General features: G+C 53.3%; 1 protein-coding gene across 1 annotated transcript in view; it reads right to left on the minus strand.

The window, feature by feature from the left end:
- The window catches only part of ANXA11 (annexin A11), a 41,739-nt gene that overhangs the window by 11,145 nt on the left and 9,733 nt on the right, over positions 1–20,861 (minus strand). The window contains exons 2-7 of the mRNA XM_036089829.2: positions 5,959–6,021; positions 3,898–4,010; positions 2,651–3,040; positions 1,306–1,393; positions 980–1,074; positions 107–220 (exon numbers count right to left, since the gene is read on the minus strand). Of these exons, the coding sequence (XP_035945722.2) occupies positions 107–220; positions 980–1,074; positions 1,306–1,393; positions 2,651–3,040; positions 3,898–4,010; positions 5,959–6,013 (855 nt within the window). The 5' untranslated portion in view covers positions 6,014–6,021. The remainder of the gene's footprint in view (positions 1–106; positions 221–979; positions 1,075–1,305; positions 1,394–2,650; positions 3,041–3,897; positions 4,011–5,958; positions 6,022–20,861) is intronic.

Raw genomic sequence — 20,861 nt, forward strand, 5'->3', positions numbered from 1 at the left:
GCAGCTAATGAACGGATTCAGCCCCACCGTGCAGTCCAGGCCTTTCCCTGGCCTGTGTGTCCATGTGAGCAAAGGAACACACACACAAACACAAACATGTACACACCTTGATGGCTTCCTTTATTTCATAAACATCGAAGAGGACCGGGGTCTTCATGAGAGCCAAGATTGTCTTCTCAAAGTTTCCTGACAGTTCAGATTTCAGATCTTTGATCAAATCCTGATCGAATATTCAAACAGACAAACAAACCTATTTTGAGAATGCACACGAGGTGACTAATAGGGACAACATCCCAGATCTGAGGACCAGCAGCATCTGCATCAGCCAGGGCCTGGCAGAAAAGCCAAATCTCAGCCAGCCCAGACCTGCAGAGCTGGAGCTTGCAATTCAATCAGCTTCCCAGGGGACCCACATTCAAGCTGGAGAAGCACTGGGCCAGAAAACCAGTCTATTCAACTTACCCAGTGTTTACCTAAGATTCAAAAGCCCAGAACTTCAAAATACATCCCCATGCGTTTGTGCAGAACTGCAAGCCTTTTCCTTCAAAGCTCCTCTCCCAGCTACACCTCCTAGGGTGGTCGTGAAGAGGGCAGGGATTAGCAGCCTGGGTCCCCAGGAGGAAAAACCGGCCCAGTGGGAGCTAAAGGGAAATAACCTGTCCATGGTCTCTGCGAGTCATGGCAGAGCCAGGGCTAGAACCCAGATCTCTGGGTGCCTCTCATCAAACCTCAGTGCCCTGTGGACTTTTGGATTTCCCCCTCGCAGCATCCTTCTGTTCTAGAAGATGCCATCAGCTGAGAGGTCACTGCTGGGTGGGCAGCAGAAAATGCCCTAATAGGCCTTACTGCCCGCCCACCCAGGAGATCTAGGCTCACCTGGCACCAAAGAAAAGCAGGGGTGAGTGGGGCTGTGCTAGAGGCTATGCCTCAGTTCAGTGGGGACCAGGCCTCCCTTCCCTGCCACCCCTCCCCCACTCACCTTCCCATAAGCAGTCTTGAAGGACAGGAGGATCTGCTGCCGCTGCTTGTTGGAGCGACTCCCCAGGCAGTTGATGATGGCCTGCTCGTCGGTCCCTGGGGGAAGAAGAGGTGGATGTGGGCAGGGCTGGGGTCATGGGGATGCTCTGCACTGGAGACTTCCCTGGCCTGGGCTCTTCCATTCTCCTGAGCATCCCAACTGCACCCCCACATCTACCTCCTCTTCCACCACCACCACAGGGACCAGGTTCCCTCCTCCCAGCAACCCCGCACGGAGCTGGCGAGTCAGGGGGGCAGTTGGGACCCGAGCCACCCGGGGTTCCTCACCAAAGCCTTTCATAGCTTTCCGCAGGACCTCGGCATCTCGCAAGGGGTCAAAACCAGGAGCATCTGTGATGGTGCCTCGGTTTCCAAACTGCTCGGACAAACAGACTCACGTAAGATGTTGTATCCCCCAAATGCAAGACTTCCCCGCCCCAGACTCTGAAAGTGACCTTTTTACTACAAGTTGGGGTACCGGAAGGAGCCCGTAATCAGTAACTGAGTGAGCCTACTGTGATCATTAGATATCCTCATGTCCTGGTGCTGAGGCTTCTGCCTGGCTCCCGTGGCTAGAAGCCCGTCTCTAGCTGAGTCCTGATGCTAAAATCCGCCTTATGCCCAGGTCCTCCAGGACGGGGCCCGGGTTCCTGATGGGGGGGCAGCCCTGGGAAGCTCACTGCCATAGCACATGTGAGCACGTATTAGGGCCCTCCTGACAGGGTCTGGGTAGTCCATGGAGCACCTCGGTGCAAACGAGAGAAAGACGTTCCCTGCAGAAATGCCGGTGTCCGCCCTTACCATGGTACACACTGCCTCCCTACCTCCCGGACTCTGCTTTTCCTAGCACTGTTCTCTAGGCTCTCAGACCTGCTTGCCGGCCGGACCCCTTCCTGAGTGACAGCTGCACCCTCTGGGGCTGGTGCACTACCGGTTTTAACAGGGTTAAGAAGAGAAGCGCGGAGAAGGGATGAGGGGGAAGGCAGAGGGAAGATGGAGACTAGGGCAGGGGTAGGGGAGTGTGGGGGCAGGGAAGAGAGGGACCCTCCGTCTAATAATAGTAGTCGAGCACATACCACCAGCCCTGTGCTTGGCTGGTTTGGCCACGTAACCATGACAATGAATTCTAGGCACTGCAAACATGAAATGCTCTCCAAAATGAGCCAAGAGCAGCCCCGGAGGAACTGCCAACAATCTTCCCTAGCCAAAGGAGGTTTTAAGAACCCTCTAAGACCAGCCTGAGAGGCACCTCGGGGGACTGAAGACTAAGCCCCATTGGGCACAAGGCTTGAGGCCAGGGGCCCAGACAGTTCCTACAAAGCACAGAGCCCAGGCAGTAAATGACACAGGAGGAATGATGAGTACCCTGGGATGTTCAGATCCAACTCGCACACAGAACATCTAACCAAGCTGCGAGAAACAGGGCAGCTCCCCAAGGTCTTTAAGAATATAAACTGGGGGTGGGGAGTGTGAGAGAAAACAACACCGTTAAAACAAGAAGCTATAGATGGAGGACAGAGCCCTTCTCCATCCGCTGCACCCTCCCTGGCCTAGCTGGCAGAGGACACTGGGCCACGAGCCTCAGGCCTCTGGCACCCAAGCCTGGACAAAGGGCAACGGGACGGGCACTCACCTGGGCTGGAGGCACAGCAGGGGTGACGGTCCCAGACCCCAGGTATCCTGGGTAGCTTGGCACTGGCTGCTGCTGCCCAGGAGGTGGCATGGGCGTCTGCCCAGGGTAGGTCATCGGCGGCTGTCCGGGGTAGGGCCCTGGGGGCTGCTGGCCAGGGGGCGGCATGGGCTGGCCTGGCACAGGGGCCCCTGGGTAGGGCGGATATGAAGGCATCCCGGAGGGCGGGTTTCCTCCAGGGGGCGGATACATTCCATATGGTGGAACAGGCTGCTGGGCAGAAGGGGGCTGCCCAAAACCCCCAGGTGGAATGGGAGGGTAACCACCCCCGGGGGCCCCAGGGTACAAGTTTGGCACGTTGGCTCCTCCGAATGTCCCAGACATGTTGGACGCCTGAAAAGTCCACAAAGCAAGCATAAGATGAACGGCCCCCCGAGGAGGATGGCCACACCCTGTCCATCCATCCTTCCCTGGCCTGAGCCCGGCAGCGCTCAGAGCTCAGAGTCCGAGCACCCCTGGCTTCTCAGCGAGGCCCAGCCTGACCACCCAACTTGAAACTACTGTCCCCCATCCCCTCTACCTGTCCTCCTGAGCCCTTTATCTGCTCTTATTTACTCTAACACCACACAGTTTACTTATGGTGACCGTCTGTCATCCCAGGAGCTTCAGGGCTGAGATTTCTGTGTGTTGTATTCACATAACCCCGGTGCCTAGAACAAGCCTGGCACAAATGAGACTGCGCATGGCTGCATGGTTGACACTGAGCAAGCATTTGCTTCTAGACTATAAAATACATTCTTCTACAAACCAATTAACAAGTAAAAGTAGCATGTCTGCCTATGCTACCAGGCACCCGCAGCCAGGCTGGGGCCGAACAGTCACCCACACGTACACCGCACACACACATGCACGCGCACATACGCTCACCTCCCTCCTGGCCCTACACTGCGCTCACACAAAAGGTGCTCAATACATATTGTGTGAAGGCACCGCCCCCATCCAATTCAGAGCTGAAAGGGACCTGAGAGACCGGGCAACCCAATGCATGCCCCTTCCCTCCATTTCACAGATGGGAAATCGAGATGCAGAGGACAGTGAGCGGAGAGAGCCCCAGCGAAAACCCTTCGCTCGAAGACGCAGCTCAATACTCGGTGTCCACAGGGAGGCACACACACACAACACCTGTGAAGCCACTCAAGCCATGCAGGTGTGACCCCCAGGGGCAGCCCCAGCAGGAGGGCTGGACTCACCATTCCCGAGAGGTAGTCCTGGTTGAACTGCCCTGCGTAGTTGGCCATGTTATCCAGCCCGATGGGGGGCATGTTGGGCGGGGGGTAGCCAGCACCTCCCCAGGCACCGCCACCTGAAAGCAACACTAAGCCCTTGAGCGGCTGCCGGCACTCCCCACAGGGCAAGGCAGAGCATCAACCTCTCAGGCGGTCAGGAGGGGGGGCCAAAGCAGGGCCTGGCGGAGAGCACTCCAGACCCCACAGAAACACTCAGGCAAGAAAGCTGAACCCAATCCCGCTGCCAGAGGAAGAGAAAAGAGGGACCTTCCCCTCCTTCCAGGTAGGAAGGTGGGGATCAGCAAACCCTCCCAAGAGTGTTTGGGATTAAGGAGGTAGGAGGGCCAAGGACCAAGGACAGAACTGCCCTCCTGGGCTCACCATCATGGAAAGGAAACACAGACATAAAAACAGATGATTCGGGGTCACTGTGCTTAGGCCATGACAGCCGTGAGCTCAGAGAGCACCAAGAACCCACAGTGAGGGGACAGCATGGCAGGGAAGGGTGGGTGTCCTGCCGACTGGGTTATTTGCAGTGACAAACAAGTCTGTGAAGGGAGGGAGAGCAGGGTGGAAGGAGACAGGGCTGGGTCTTGCAACACAGACACCCATCCCTACAAGGGGGGGCAGTTGGGGAAGAGCGGTAAAAAGCCCCAGCTCTGAACCCAGAGGGACCAGGTGTGTGCCCTGGGGTGGGGCCCTCAGCCCCTCTAGTTCAACTTCCTCAGCCGACACGTGGGGATGATGATTAGTTTGCCTCAAACTTCCTGGATGAGGACGAAGACCTAAAGCCTGTGCGGGGACTCCCAGGCCACGGCCAGCACTGGGACAAGGGGCTCCCAGGCCACAGCCAGCCTCGTCGTGTGGGCTGCTGGCCTGTTAGGTGCCTTTCTGACCAGGGCAGTGAGCAGGCCCCGAGGGCCTCGAGTTTAGCTTTTCCGATCCAGGGCTCCGGGCCACTGAGGACGGCGTGCTCAGAGGAGCTCAGAAAGGGTAAGGGACTTGCAGATCAGGAATCCCCAGCCCGCTCCCTCTCTGCTGCTCCGTGTGGTGAAGGTGGCGGTGGTAGGACACAATGGCAGCATTCCTACCGGGCAGAAGACTAACCATGAGGCCGGCACTGGCACACCTGGGCCGGGCCTCGTTCGGTGGGAAACGGCCCCGCTCAACCCGATACGCCACGTGACGGTGGCCGAGCCACCTCCCTGCTCCCGATCTGTTCTCCGCCTGTTGAATGGCAGGGTGGGCACAGATGGCCTGCAGGGTCATGGGTGCTCAGACTCAAGGACCTCTGCTCTGGGGAAGTGAACGTGCCTGCTGGCCTTATGGGGCAAGGGGCGGCACGGCTCAGGCAACCTCGGGGTGACTAGCCTGGAATGATCCCCCCGTCTGCTCCCCTACCATGGGGACCCAGTCTCATTTCAGGAACCTGGGAAGGGCCAGGGCCAGTGGAGCTGATGTGTTTGTGAAGGGATGTGGTGTAGGTGGGGCTGGGTTCTGACGGCCTGGCCTCGGGTACAGCCCCAGTGCTGTCAGCCCACAGCTTCTGGAGGTGCAGCAGGGACATCTGACCCTTAGCGACTGCCCCCACTTCCTCTCCTGGCAGGGGGCCCTGCTGCTGAGCGGGGGGCAATTGTCACCGAACGGTGCTTCGGAGGACACGGAGCCAGGGGCTCTACTGGGCTATCTCACTAGTTTCAGGGACAACCCAGTGAAGGAGAGATACGGGACACCACGTGCAAAGGAGAAAACAGAGTCCCAGAGAAAAGAAGGCGTTTGCCTGCTGCTATCAGCTAATAAAGCAAGAAACTGGGTCCTGGCCTCGTCCTGGCTTTCCAGAAGGGCTTCAAATCCAGGCCTTTCTGGGCCCCTGGGTCCAGGATTTTCTCCAGCCCCTCCCCATCCTGGCTGCGCCCTTGGGGTAGAGAGGAGATGACTGGAAAGCACTGTTACTCTCTCCCTGTCCGCACTTGGACATTGAGCTGAGAGCGCATTCCCTCCCCTGCCCACCCCAGACATTCTTACCTGGTGCGGCTGGGGGGTAGCCGCCTGCGGGCGGGGGATAACCTGGGTAGCTCATGGTTCAATCTGAAAGGGAAGAGGAAAGCAAGCGTCCTCAGGCTCTGCCGGGAGCACCCACCGGCCTTGCTGAGCCCAGCAACTGCCACAGGCCAGGCGCCTGCAGGAGGAAGGCTGCATCAGGCCTGACTTGGGCCAACCCAATTTACCTTCCACCTGCTGGGCCCCCAGCTAGAAAGGGCGACCAGCGGCAAGCCCGCACCTGTGCCCACACACACCACGACAGGGCTCACCACACGTGAGTGGCGACGTTTCCCCGCAAACCCCTTTCCCCCACGCTTCACTCCCACCTCTACTGACACGGGACGCTGAGCGTGTGGAGCTGTTCTCTAACCTCAGAGGCGAGCCGGCACTGCCTCGTTCTCAGGGGCTCGGGTCTATTTGTCTTTATTTTCCAGTGTCTTCATCACCATCCAGCCAGAGCCCCTGTCCCCTGTGCCCAGCCTACAGACCCCAAGCTATCCACGGTGGCCTCCAACATGGATCTGCCCCAAGCTACATTTTTCATTCTCCAACCTCTGGTTCATCAGGCATGGGAGCACGGCATGAAATCCTCACTGCTAGAGACAAGAGACCTCAGGAGGGCTCATGTGATCCAGGATCTGGAATGAGGGCAAGTGAGGCAGTTGGAGCTCAGAAAGGGTAAGTGACTTGCAGATCAGGAGTAGGGAAGGAGAAAGGCCTGGAACCCAGGGCTCTTGCCCGTTGGCCCTGGGTGGGACAGCTGCTCTCACAAAGTCCCTCCATATACAGACCCCTCTGCCATGCCCTACCCACTTAAACTGCCCAGGAGGGACCCAGATCTGCTGCGACCCGAGCCACTCAGACTGTCGTGCAACCTACTTCCTCCTGCTCGCCAGTGGCTGCTGCATTTGCAGAGGTGTCCAGGGACAGGTAAGGGTGTCAGGGGCCTGCAGGCCCCCTCCACCATCACACCTGCTGACCCCAGGTGACCTGCTCCCCCCTGCACATCGGGCCCCAACTTAGTTCTCAAACTGCAATATGTGCATCAGAACCGCCCCAAGGGCTTGTTAAACACACGTAGCTGAGCTCCACTGCAGAACCAGAATCTGCATTTCTAACTAATTCCCAGGTGATGCTGCTGGTGCAGGGATCCCACTTTGAGAACCACTGCTCTAGATGCCATCATTCACCTACAGGATTCTAGGGGCCCTTCAGAGCTACACTGGAGATCTGCGCATGGTGTTTGCAAGGAGGCTGAAGGGCTTCCTTAGGTGCCACCGGTCCCTACGGGGCCCATAGGGATGATGGGCGTGGGGATGTGTTTTGGTCAGTGCGTCCAGAGGGGACTGTAGGCAGAGCTGCTAAAGGCCAGATGGTGGCCTAGTGACCTTGGAGAGAGCTAGGACTGGCCACCTGCGGCGTGGGCCGAAGACCCTTTCCCTTGCGCACCGCGGTGAGGCTGCTAAGGGCCCCCGTGGTGGTGCCCTCGCTCTGACTCCTCTCCCTGTGGCTGGCTGAGCCGTCAGCCCAAAGCCCTCCCGGGTCCTGCCCTCAGCCTGACCCTCCTGCCGGAATCCTCAGACCCTGCTGATGAGGAGAGCCTGGAAATCCGAATGATGGATGGGCCAGGAACCTTCTGCTGGAAGAAAGAGGAAGCGCCCTGCACGAGGCCAGCATGAGTGGCGGTCGTGTCCCTGACACCCTTCTCCTCTGGAAATCACCATTAAGCAGAAGCTTTGGGCACCAAAGACCCCTCGCTACCCTTCACCTCTCCTCCCAGAGGAATGAGGCCAAAAGGCCCCACCCATGGCCAGAGTGGGGGAAAAAACAAGCCAAAAGCTGGGTACTACCCTGTTCCATCATCAAAATAAATCTCAGCCAGACCAGAGATTTAAATATAAGACATAAAATTAAAGTTCTGCACAATAAGAAATAAGGAAAACAACAGAAAGACAAGAGAAATAACAAATTCAAGGAAAATGTTTTGCAATTAAAAAAAAAAAAACCAACCCAGTGACCAGTAGAGAAACTCAAATGATATAAACAAGCAGTTATAGAAAAGGAACGGAAGGTTTAACCCACACTAAGATGCTAGAGTCGCCAATTACAAACCCAGAGATGTCAACATGTAAAATGACCCGCTCTGAACCAGAAACTCAGCTTCTGGAAATTTATTTCCCAGGCACACTTATGCCTGTGTGAAGGGACAGGGACGTGGATTGTACTGGGGCATTCTGTGATAACAAACCTCTAACTATGCATTCGCAGCAGGCTGGTGAAGTGAATCTGAACAGATCCGTACAATGAACACTCTGTAGCTATTTTTATAATTAGCCAGTTCTATATATGGGCATATGAAATGATCATCATTCTTGATCAAGGTATAAACTGTGTATTTACTAAGCTAACATTTTTTTAAAAGAAGCTGTAAACAGACGAACTTGGTGGGGTATGGGCGCACGCGCACACACACACACACACACACACACCATCCCTGGAATGATAAACAAGAAACTCAGTGACACTGGTTGTCTTTGGAAGGGAAAACTGGGGATAGACATGAAGCTTACTGTTTATATTTGCATTTTTTGGCCACATGCATGTACTGCCTGTTAAAAAAACAGCTTTAAAAAAGGTCCATTCAGGTGGCAATTTCTTGAGCTCACTTGAGGCCAGGGCTGTTCTTCCAAGATTTGAATACCTCACACAGGCTCTGTTCAGCTGCAGGCAGCCCGGCCTGGAACCTGGGGTTAGCACTACTGCATTTATTTATGCACCACGGGACTCAGACCCAGAGGGTCCATTCGCGTTTCCCTGCCCGGGGCAGGACCACAGGGCAGCCTCAGGCTGCTCCCAGGGTGATGGCACGCATTCCCAGGAGGGCTTCGCAGACTGCCCAGCAGGAGTCAAAAGCTGTCCCTTGGCAGTGAGCCCCCTGGGTCTTCCCCTCCCCCCAAGAGACCACCCCCAGTCTGGCCCTCCCCGGAGAGCAGCCTCATCTCCCTACCACCTCCTCTGTGCAGTACCATTCCCTTCTCTGTCTTGGAGCTCTCTTCAGAACCCAAGGCCTCAGCTGTGGTCCCCTAAGAGCACAGGGCAGGGCCGGACCACCACCTCCCTCCTCCCCGCCTCCCTGGGTTGGGACACGGAGTGTTCTGGACAAGCAGCCCTGGTGCAGATCCTGTCCAACTCCTCCCTCGCATTCTGCCTGCTGCTCAGCCCGCTGAGGTGTCCGGACATTCCTACGTCAAACATCTTAGTGCCCAGCTTTGTTCGGTAAGCATTCGGTAAAGACATTTGCTTTCTTCCAAGTAACTGGTAGGAAAAGAGCCAAGGACAACAGTCCTGAACTGTCACGGCCAACCACGCCCCAGCCCGACAGCGGCAGGTGCAGCCACGCAGCCGGCACTCAGGCCCCTAACTCTACCCCGACGACGCCACACACGTTTCCCCATCAACTCCACGATGGTGTACAGAGGGCCCGTGTCAGATGAGGATTCGAACACACGGCCCATGCCTAGAGCCCCCCGGTTTACCTGCCTAGTAACACCCAGGAGGACAGCCATGGCAGCTGGATGACCTGGGGTGCCCTCGGGGTGCACCATCCCTGCCCCCAGTGCCTAACCAACTCAGAGACTGCGGGGATTCGGCTCTCCGACTCACAATGTCTACCTGCTTTCCCCTTTCTCAACATTAAGAAATCTGCTTATCGTCCAGTCTTCGCGTACCTTCAGCCACCAGGAGGGCCTGCTGTACGGGGTGAAGTCGTTCCTGGCACCATCCCCACTCGGAGGTGAGCTCAAGTAGGCTTCTAGGGGCTCCGCACCTTGCTCTCCCCTCCCCGCTGCCTGCCCGGCACTCGCTCTCCACCACAGAGGAGAACAGTGAGTTACAATCCAGCAGATCTGCTCTCTCTTTGGTGTCCACAGGTATCATGACACCTTCCGCACTGACCAAGGCTCTCCTCCTGTCCGTCAGCAGTTCTGGCAGGCCGGGGTATTTCGCCCATTCTGCGGACACTCTGGTCCGGACACTGACACGGGGACTCACCGGAGAGAGCGTATTCCACACGGCAGGCAGCTGGCCTCTTTAGGGATTGTTCCAATTCTTAGAAACCAGCCTCTGGGGCACTTCCAGCCTCCAGTCCTGCCATTCCGGGGACTGTGTGGCACAAACACCACCCTTGCTTCCCCACTAGGGCCATCCCCCTGCCACTAGGCACTCGATTTCATCCAGCTGTGGCCCTCTGGCTTCTCAAACTTCAGTCTGCAAAACAATCACCTATGGGTCTTGTTAAACCTCAGACTGCTGGTTACCTTCCCCACAGTCTCGGAATCGGTAGGTTTGGGACAGGCCCCCAAATCTGCATTTCCCACACACTTCCCGGTGGCACTGATGCTACTTGACTATGGACCACACTTTGGGTGGCACTGCTTCATCACGTGTCAGAATCACCTGGACAGCTTGCTGAAAATGCCTATGCCTTGGCCCCAGTATTTCTGGGCCCTTCAACCTGGGCTGGGCCAAGGACTCTGAAATTTAAACAAGCACCCCTTCCCCACCCCCAGCAATTCTGATGTAACTGATTCTGTGCTCCACACTCCAGGAAACACTCCTTTCTTGTAGGTACTGGGACACTTTCTTGCTTATATTATCCAGCCTTTATTCCCAGTAGTCAGCTCTGAGGACAAGCACCAAGACCTGGGCATCCCGGGATCCCATCAGAACCAAGCCTCAGAGTACCAGGTGAATGTTGAAAGTATATGGCAGCTATACAGGGGACTTCTCAAGGACTGGGAAAAGGGCCTGTTTCTTCAAGCTGTGTATACATCGGCAAGTATAACTGTTAAATTTCAAGGGCTCCACGAGCGGGCAGTAGCCAGAGTCCTCAAACACAGGAATCTAGAAATGCTGTGTTGGCAGAAGAGGCAGAATCATCCAGAACAAGAAGAACCTTACTCCTCCCACTCACTCATCCCCCTGCCATAACGGAGAGCCCTGTCGTTTCCCCACCTCAACTAGGGAAGATGGAGACGGGGGCCTCCAGGAAGGCTGGGCTCTGCACACCTCCTGGAGTCCAGCCTGACTTCCAGCACATGAAAGGGAAAGGATGGGTGGGTGGTGGCAGTGCTATGCCTGGCACAAGGATACAGAAGTATCCTTCCCAGAGGGCTGGTGCGGGACCCAGAGCGTGCAGCAGGCCAAAGCTGAGCGGAGGCTGAGGCCTGGAAGCATCACCCCTGAGACCTCCCGCCCCTCCATGCCCAGCAGCAAACCAAGCAGGCCCAGGACTAGAGTGGGGGCTATTGTGGGATGACCCCTCCACTGGCCTTCCCCAGCCTCGGGGCTGTGGAGTATTCATTTGTGTATTCATCCTTTAATATTAAGACCTCAATCTGTTTTGATGCAAGAATTTAAATATAGAGTTTAAGTCATGCAGCTCAGATGATTCTCTGGTGATACATTTTAAAAATAAAAAGAAGACAAGCCACCAACTGGGAGAAAAAGTTTACAAAAGACACATCTGATCAAGAACTGTTATTCAAAATATAGAAAAGAACTCTTAAAAACTCAACAGTAAGAAAAAAATCTGATTTAAAAAATGGGCAAAAGACCTGCACACTTCACTGAAGAAGACACACAGATGGCTTCTGAGCACATGAAAGATGCTCCCCATCAGACATCATTAGGGAGTTGCAAATAAAACAACAAGATACCACGGCACACTTAGCAGAATGCCCAAAGTCCCAACCAGTGATAATACCAAATGCTGGTGAGGATGCAGTGCAACCAAAACTCTCACTCACTGCTGGTGGGAATGCAAAATGGTACAGACCCTCTGGAAGACAGTCTGGCGGTTTCTTACAAAACTAAACACATTCTGGGGCACCTGGGTGGCTCAGTCGTTAAGCGTCTGCCTTCGGCTCAGGTCACGATCTCAGGGTCCTGGGATCGAGCCCCGAGTCAGGCTCCCTGCTCGGCGGGAAGCCTACTTCTCCCTCTCCCACTCCCCCTGCTTGTGTTCCCTCTCTCGCTGTCTCTCTCTCTGTCAAATAAATAAATAAAATCTTTAAAAAAAAAAAAATCTAAACACATTCTTACCATATGATCCAGCAGTCCTTGGTATTAACCCCAGTGAGCTGGAAACTTGTCCACGCAAAAACCTACACACAGATGTTTATAGCACCTTTATTCATAAAGGTCAAAATTTGAAAGCAACCAAGAAGTCCTTAAGTAGGTGAATGGATAAGTGCCCAGATGAGGAAATATTATTCAGTGTTAGAAAGAAGTACACTATCAATCCATGAAAAGACATGCAGGGATATGACATGCAAATGAGAAAAGGCTACATACTGCATGATTCCAACTCTCAACAGTCTGGAAAAGGTAAAACTAGTCATTAGTAAAACGATCAGTGGTTTCCAGGAACTACAGAGGAGGGAGGGATGAATAGGCAAAGCACAGAGGATTTTTTTAGGCCAGTGAAACTATTCTGTATGGTATTAAAATGGTGGGTACAGGGCGCCTGGGTGGCTCAGTTGGTTAAGCGGCTGCCTTTGGCTCAGGTCATGATCCTGGAGTCCCGGGATCGAGTCCCGCATCGGGCTCCCTGCTTGGCAGGGAGTCTGCTTCTCCCTCTGACCCTCCTCCTTCTCATGCTCTGTGTCTCTCATTCTCTCTCTCTCTCAAATAAATAAATAAAATCTTTAAAAAAAAATAAAAAAAAATAAAATAAAAATAAAATGGTGGGTACAGTAGTCAAAACCATGGAACATACAACACCAGAAGTGAACCCTAAGGTCAACTATGAACTCCGGATGTGTCCCTGTAGATTCTTCAATTGCCACAAATGTACCCCTCTGGTAGGGGTGTTGATGAGGGATATTGATGGTGTTCATAGTAATGTACTTGGCACTCCATTTTGCTGTGACCCTGAAACTGCTCTAAAAAAATAAATTACATTTAAAACTAAAAATTTTAAAAAATAGAATAAAAGAATAAAATAAAAAGATTAGAACACACTGCAGGGAAATTCAAATACAATCAGAAAGGCACAAAGTGAAAACCAAAGGTCTAACCCTCTACCCAAAGGTCACCACTGAGCAGTTTCTAATGTGTAATTCAAGACCCCCCCCAAACACACACATAAATGCATGTGCATGTGTATCTATGGTTTATGTTTGTTCACATGTGTATACAACTGTTTTAAAGAAAGAGATTTATTTGCTTATTTGCAAACTCTCCTCACTCCAGTACCAGGCTAGGTTTGGGCAGACTCAGGGGTAATTAATGGTACACATTCCTACCTGGCATTGCTCCTGGCACTGTTTGGGGAGATGAAGAGTTAGCCCGCCCTCAGCCAGTCTGAGCAGCTCCTGGCCTCCATACACCGCCCTGGGAGTGGTGGGCATTCCTCCCCGGATCACTGGGCTGGATAAAAGGAGGCAATGACCCAGACAGGTTGCGAATGAGGCCCAAAGCAAGACAGAAACATCTACTTAAAGTAATCCACTTCCTTGGGGCACCTGGATGGCTGAGTTGGTTAAACCTCCAACTCTTGATTTCAACTCAGGTCATGATCTCAGGGTCATGAGATGGAGCCCCACGTCCAGCTCCATGCTGGGCACAGAGCCTGCTTAAGATTCTCTCTCCATCTGCCCCTCTCTCTCTCTCGAAAAAAAAAGGTAATCCACTTCTAAGAATCTCCTATAGAAAAGGATCCCAACCAATGACCTGGAGCCGGGTCCCTATCTCCCCAGACCTTGCTATCCCATGGGTGTGAAGGGGGGGTGGGAGGGGGCTTTCCCCATGTCCTTCCTTTTGTATTTTAGGACTCCTAAAGGGGACACCTCTTTAGGTTTTTACCCCAATCCCAGGTTTACAGACTCCCAAAATGTTCCCATCGGAAAGGACCTTGAAGGTTGTCTAATTTTCAACCCCCTTAGTTTTGCAGCTAAAATACACCAGGGACACTGTTTACTCAAGCCCCACACACACTAGGGAGAACGTCATGGTAGAACTCTGCTTGCCGCCTGCTTTCTCCTAACAGAGCCACGCTGCAAAACCACCTGAGCTAGGCTGCTTGTCTGGTGGTCCCAGCCGGTCCCACCACAGGTGACCTACCGTAAGACCCCTCCTCCCAGGGCAGAAGGAAGTGCAGTAAATACGCTTCGAACCAGGGTTTGCCAAGGCCATTCCTCATGGCCAGGAGGTTCCAGAGATCCTCAGGTGCCTAGGCTCACGCCTCTTCCCTGTCCCCACACCTACAGGGCAGGAGGGAAGCCAGGCATAGCCAGAGTTCTGCCAAATACAGTCACTCGGAGCTGGCTCAGCAATAACCTGGACCCCCATCCCCAGCTCAACCTTGGCAAGCAGAAACAAGCAGCTTGATGTACAGCTCAGTGCTTCCTGAACTGTGTTCTCGGACATCAGCTTAACATCTTGCAAGTTGAGAATTTAGAGGGATGCAATTTAAAAGGATAGAGAGATTAGTTGTCCAAAAACTTTGGAAAATGCTGCCTACTACATCCCCTCCCCAAAGTGCCAATTCGTAATAGCATGGTAAAGGCTCTGAGAAGTCCTGTAACAAAGGAGCCCGCTTAACTTTATCCCCAAATTTCTCCAGCTTATTAGGCAATCATAACAATAGTTAACATTTATTGAATATGAAAACTTTACTAGGTGCTAGGCACTTTGTTAAGTGCTTTACATGGAATTCAACCTTACAACAACTCTATAAAACAAACACTAAGATTATGATCCCCTATTAGAGATAAGGAAACTGAGGTATGGAGAGATTATGGAACTCACCCAAGGTTACAGGTAGTAAATGAGCCAAGATTCACACCCAGGCAGCCAGGCTCCAAACTCCAGGACTTCCACCCCTATGCTATACTCTACTTCCTCATGGAGCTCACTGGCCCCAGAAACTAGTATCTCAGAAACTGAAAAACACCGGTGATGGAATAGCCTGGGATTAGGAATCAGGACATCAGGCCTCACTGTGACCCCAGGTACTTCATCAAAGGCAGGATAGGGTGGTAGGAAGAACATGAACTCTGAAGCCAGACAGCACAGGTTCAAATCCCAGTCCTGCTCTCTACTAGGTGTGTGACCTAACCTTTCTGGGCCTCAGTTTTCCACATGTGTAAAATGGGGATAGTAATAGTTAAATATCAAATATGTTCTCCTGATATCACTTAACCTTTCATGATATCTGTTTCTCCAGTATAGAATAGCAAACAGGACTAGAGGGCCATTTGCTAATACTCGGGATGAGAAACATGGGGGCAGTGCAGGGAGAGGATGTGGAGTCGGGGAGTAACACCAGAGGTGGGGGCAGAGGGTGTGACGAGGGGAAGCCAGCCCCCCACCAGCTCGTTCTCCCACACCACACCCAGCCCTGGAGCAGTAGGTCTTGGGAGCAGCTGTGGTGGATGCTCCCATCTCCCCAAGGGGCAGTCCAAGGGGGAGTCCACCTACAGGGAACTGGCGAAGTTTTCTTTCTTTCCCTTCTGCATGCCTGGGTGCCCGGGGGCCCGGTCCAAGCCCCAGGAATGGTAGGGGCCAGGGAAGCCGAGGCAAGAAGCGGATGTGGCAGTGGGAGGCCGGGTGCGCAGCGAGAAGCACCTCTGAAAAGGCCTCTTGGAGAAGAAACTGCCCGCGAGGAGGGATCCGGAGAAGCAGCCCCCTCGTCCCTGCACAAAGCTCCAGCCTGCAGGCACCCAGGCACCTGCTGTCCGCACTTCTATGGGGAGGAGCGAGGCAAGAGTGACCACTTTCACACACCAGTCTGTGCTCGTGGGTCTCCCTCCCACCCCTCCACAGCACAGCTCTCCCACAAACCTGGCTCCTTCCTGTTCACAGGAGGGTTCCCCCGACACCACACCAAACCGGCTTCTGGAAGGGCCAGAACTTAGTCAAAGGCCAATCCCAATTTGGGATTTCTGAGCAATGGAAAATGAAGGTGAACCCATACATGGTGTCAACATCGGCTCACACCCAAGCCCAAAACGTGACGAGGCCTCAGGCCTCGGTCCTTGCAGATGCCAAGGTTCTTGTGACAGACACAGTGGCAGTGACAAGTCCAAGTTGTGGTCAGGCCCTAAGGAAACACCCCCCACCCCAAAAAGGGAAATTGTGGGTTGTGTTTCCAAGTGCAGTGCAGGCCGAGGAGAGAGGTCTGTGTCTGTGTTTCACCACTTCCGCCTGGGGGAGACTGCTCCCAGTGACACCTTGGCAGAAGGGGCTTCTCCCAGGACCACCTGAGAAGCGAAGCAGGAGGGGCCGGCAGATGTTAACCAGTGCCGGGGGTGCCTGAGCCCTGTTGGCCGCCCCCTTAGCTCTCAAGTCCCTCCCTTTCCCACCAAGTCCAGCCCAAGCGCCCTTTCTCCAGGATCACCTGGGCCCCCGGGGTGCAGCACCTCCATGCCCTGCAGCGGTCACTGTCTGTACAACACAACTTTCAGTGGCTTGGCCCGGAGGGAACTGGGGGAGCTCCTTCCCTGGACCCCTCCCTCCTCTGGGTGGGGAAAGGGGCAGCCGAGTGGCTCATCTCCGGTCATGCAGTCTAAGCAACACCAACGTCCAACCCCAGATACTCTGTGGGGACTTCTACCGTCAATGACTCTCTCTCCCACACTCTAAACCTGTTCCCCATCATCACAACAACCCACGCTCCCCCATCAAGAGCCACAAATATCACAGGACAGTCACAGGAAACTTCTCGGCTCTGCTGTATGCATTTTACCCACAGCCCACACAGCTCTGATAGTATCTTCTAACACTGCTGCGGAGGAACTAGGGTGACACACAGGGTTTCAAGTCCAAGGACGATGATTCCAAGTCCAGCTCTACCACTTGCTGGCTCTGTGGTCTTGGACATGTTGCCTGACCTCTTTGAGCCTTCTTTGCTACCTGTAAAATTGGGGAAGACACATCTATCTATCTTACTAAGTGGCTGTAGGATTGGATACACTGATACACACATATAAAGCTACCCCCCATGGAGTGTATCAGCATACAGTAGTAGGTGCTCCGTTAGTTTTAACTTGTTCCCTCAGAAGCATTAGCTTGGAACCTATGGTCTGGGTCCCGGCTCTACCACTTGCTACGTGACCTTCCCGGGGTAACTTTATCTCTCTGAACTTCCATGCTGTCTGCAAAGATATGACCAGCCCACCTCCCTTGGAGTTATATGAGGACTGAATGAAGTAAAAAAAGAAAAGATCTTTGTAAAGTATGGGACAGCTCTCTTAACTCTGTGACCAACTCACACAGCGCTGGTCTCTCCCAAGTGGCCAAAGAGGACAGGCTCTGATGTTTGGAAAGGGTCATTAAAGATCCTGGACATACACCCAAATCGTTCAGTGTCTGGTATCAGGTGTCCAGCCCACATAGTAGGAGTATGCCTCACCAACTGTACGATTATGGGGTGTCTCAGGACAATGCTGAGGAGAAGGGGTGCAGCGGAGGGCTTTTCAAGGCCCGAGATCAGGGCACCATCAGGTTCCTTGATGAGGTCCTTCAAAAATATCCCAGGTGCGCCTAGGGGGCGGAGTCAGTTGAGCATCTGACTCTTAGTTTTGGCTCAGGTCGTGATCTTGGGATCATAGGGTCAAGCCTAGTGTTGGTCTCCATGCTCAGCACGGAGCCTCCTTGGGGTTCTCTCTCCCTCTCCCTCTCAAATAAATTAAAAAAAACTTAAAAAAAAAAAATATCCCAGACAGTCTACACCCTGATCCCCCAGAGTCTATGAACATGTGACTGACATGCCAAAGGGACTTCACAGGTGTGGTGAAGATTGCCAATCTTGAGATGGGGAGGGTCTCCTAGACTATCCAGGTGGGCCCAACCTAATTACATGAGTCCTTTCCCGAGCAGAGACCCCTTCCCGGTTGATTAAGGATGAAAAGAAAAAATGAGGAGGAGAGATCCGAAGCATGAGAGGGATTCCAACCATGGAGGAAGCGGCCACGAGCCAAGGAATGCAGATGGCCTCTAGAAGCTGCAAAAGACGAGGGTGCATTCTCCTCCAGAGCCTCCAGAAAAGATACCACCCCACCCACAAACACCAGGAGATGCGTGAGACAAGAGTGTCAGACAGAAATGTGGTGTGGTAAACAGCTCAGCTGCTGTGGCAAACAGTACGGCGGGTGCACTTACCCGAAAGCAGGGCCCCGAACCTATGGAGACCACAGCTTGCAGCAGCAGTATTTATAAGTGCCCAAAGGTGGAAAGCACCCAAATGTCCATCCAAAGGGATGGATAAACAAAACGCGGTGTAGAACACAGAAGAGAATACTATTCGGCCTTAAAAAGGAAGGAGATTGAAACAGGTGCTACGACAGGACATCGCGCGGAGAAATCAGCCCATCACGGACAGACAAACACTGTGTGATTCCACTCCTGGGAGGTGCTTGGAGCAGCCCAATGCAGATGGAGAGGACTGTGGTGGCGGGGGGTGGGGAGGAGGGGGGTCTGGGGAGCTTCTGTTTCATGGACAGAGCTTGAGTTGGGGAAGATGGAAATGTTCTACAGATGGGTGCTGCTGATGGCTGCACAACAGTGTGAATGTCCTTGGTGCCTTGGAACTACACGCTTTTTTAAAAAATGCTGAAAATGGTAGATTTTATGTTATGTATATTTTACCACCAAAATAAGTTGTGTGATTCTAAGCCACTAAGTCTGTGGTAATTTGTTATGGCAACAACAGAAAACTAACACAGACAGTGATCTCCTTCCTTCCAGATCCTTCTATGGTGTTCTCTCTGAAAAGGCCTCTGCTCTCCTTCTATAAAAGATCCGTGCGCAAGTCTACGTAACCCAGGAGGCTTCCTTTGACAAGGGAAGCAATAAACCACCAAGACCACAAAATCAACTATTCCAACTGAGAAAGGAAGGACCAGGTGCTTGCCTCTCCTGCAGGTCTGGGAATAAAAGCTCAATAAAGCTTTGCTCCCTTGTATTATCCGTCAACACGAATCACCATGGTGAAGCTCGGGGCTGTGAGAGGTTGTGTGTGGCCAGGCCAGACACACCCAGCCAGCAATGCAAATGCTCTGGGGAGGGCAAAGGTTGGCAGTGTAGTCTACACGGGCGGGGCAATCACACCCCAACCCGCCAGGACCACGCAGCTGGAGCACGGGAGCTCACTCAGCCCTAGCAATGACTCAGTTCATTCCTACCCACGCCACCTCGGCTCTCATTTCACAAAGGCGGAAACTGACAACCAGAGAGGAGGAAGTGACATGCCCATGTGACACAGGAAGATCCTAGGAGGGCTGGCCCAGGACCCCCCACTTCCTGTCCCCAAAATAAGAGCTCACTGTCCAAAAGACAGGATGCCAACCAGTCACCGCATCTATAGGGGTCGGTCCCAGTTTTGCGGGGCCTGGAGCTCATACGATTTTTGGGGGTCTTCTTTAAGAAAATGAATACACAACATTGCTAGGACTCTGCGAATTCACTGCTAGGACCCCTCCCTGACAAGTGAGGTGGGGGGAGGGGCCTCCTGAAGCTGAAGCTTACATTCCATTATCTTCACAGTAATTCCACTTCAGTGCTCAGACAGGCACCCAGGGCTGGGCTAGGCTACCTGGGGAAAGAAGAGGATAAAACAAAAGTCCTGGCCTGCAGCAGGCTTTCCCTCTGCCTGGGAACATAAATACAATAGAGCAGTTGCAGGAAGTTACCCACAAGGGGTTTAAGAGCCATTCCTAGGAAGAATGGAGATTATGGCAGAGATCAGGAAATGCATTCTTTGGGAGAGGAAGGTGGGAGAAGAGTCTAGAGAACTGGCTTCTCTCTGATGGGTTTTGACCAACCTAAGGCTCTTCTGGGCATCTTTCTCTCTCACTTATTAAATGGGTGAGCCTGCAAGGGGTCCGTGGTTGTGGACTTGTGCTGCCTAAAACCTGGGGCTCCATGAGGGTTTTGAAGTTCATATTTATTTCCTGGGGGGGAGGGGAGGGGGCTATAAAAGAGCTGGGCCTGACTTAAATTTTTTTTTTAATGGAAAATAGGAGATCTGGCAACACAGGTCCTACATTTCCTTGTGGCAGCACACAGCAGGGAGGCAGTGACTACCCCTTCAGCTAGGTGTGCCTACTTCAGCTGCCCACCGTCCCAAGCTGGGCTCTCCCTGCAGGCACCTGCACGTGTAGTCAAAGGGACAGATGACATCACCCAGGGCCCTGCCAGTTAAGAGGCAACGAGCCATCCGAAAGCCCACAGCCTGTCACAGGTCCTCTCTCACAGTGAATTGGGGGAAGAGGGGTGATGGGGAGGACTAGGATGCAAGGCAGCAGGGAGTGCCTGTTCAAATGGCTTGGGAGAAGCTCAGTCCCTTCAAACCTAGAAGACACGAGAGAGTATCTATTCCAGTACCAACTGGTTAAGGCCCCCCAGCCTCACCTAGAATCCCCAGGAAACCTTTCCTTCAAATAACACTTACCAGCAGCTTCTCTTCTAAGGGTGACAAAGTCTCCGGCCAATCTTTTGCTGCTGGAAGTGGAAAGAGATCCCGAGCCTACAGATCACAGTAGAGAAGATTCTCTTTCAGATCTCAGGCATGGGCTTACCCCTGTGCAGGGGGGATCCTAAGCTCTGCCAAAGGGCCCTGGGCCAAGAGTTACACTGTGCCATGGCAAGAAAATGGCAGGTTCCTGGAGGTGTATGTGTGATGGAAAGAATCACAGGAACTACATGCTTGTGGCTCAGTCAGCGTGTTATCCTGGCACTTTCTATCCTCAGGACTTCTGCTCAGTCAGTTCCCTCTACCCGGTCTGTCTTCCTTGGCTCCTTTATACCTTCCTTAAGCCTGTGTCAATTTTGGCCTTCCTTTAGCCAAGATAGAGCCCCACCTCCTTCAGGAAGCCCACCGT

This window comes from Halichoerus grypus, chromosome 7, assembly GCF_964656455.1.
Source record: "Halichoerus grypus chromosome 7, mHalGry1.hap1.1, whole genome shotgun sequence".
Taxonomy (NCBI): domain Eukaryota; kingdom Metazoa; phylum Chordata; class Mammalia; order Carnivora; family Phocidae; genus Halichoerus; species Halichoerus grypus.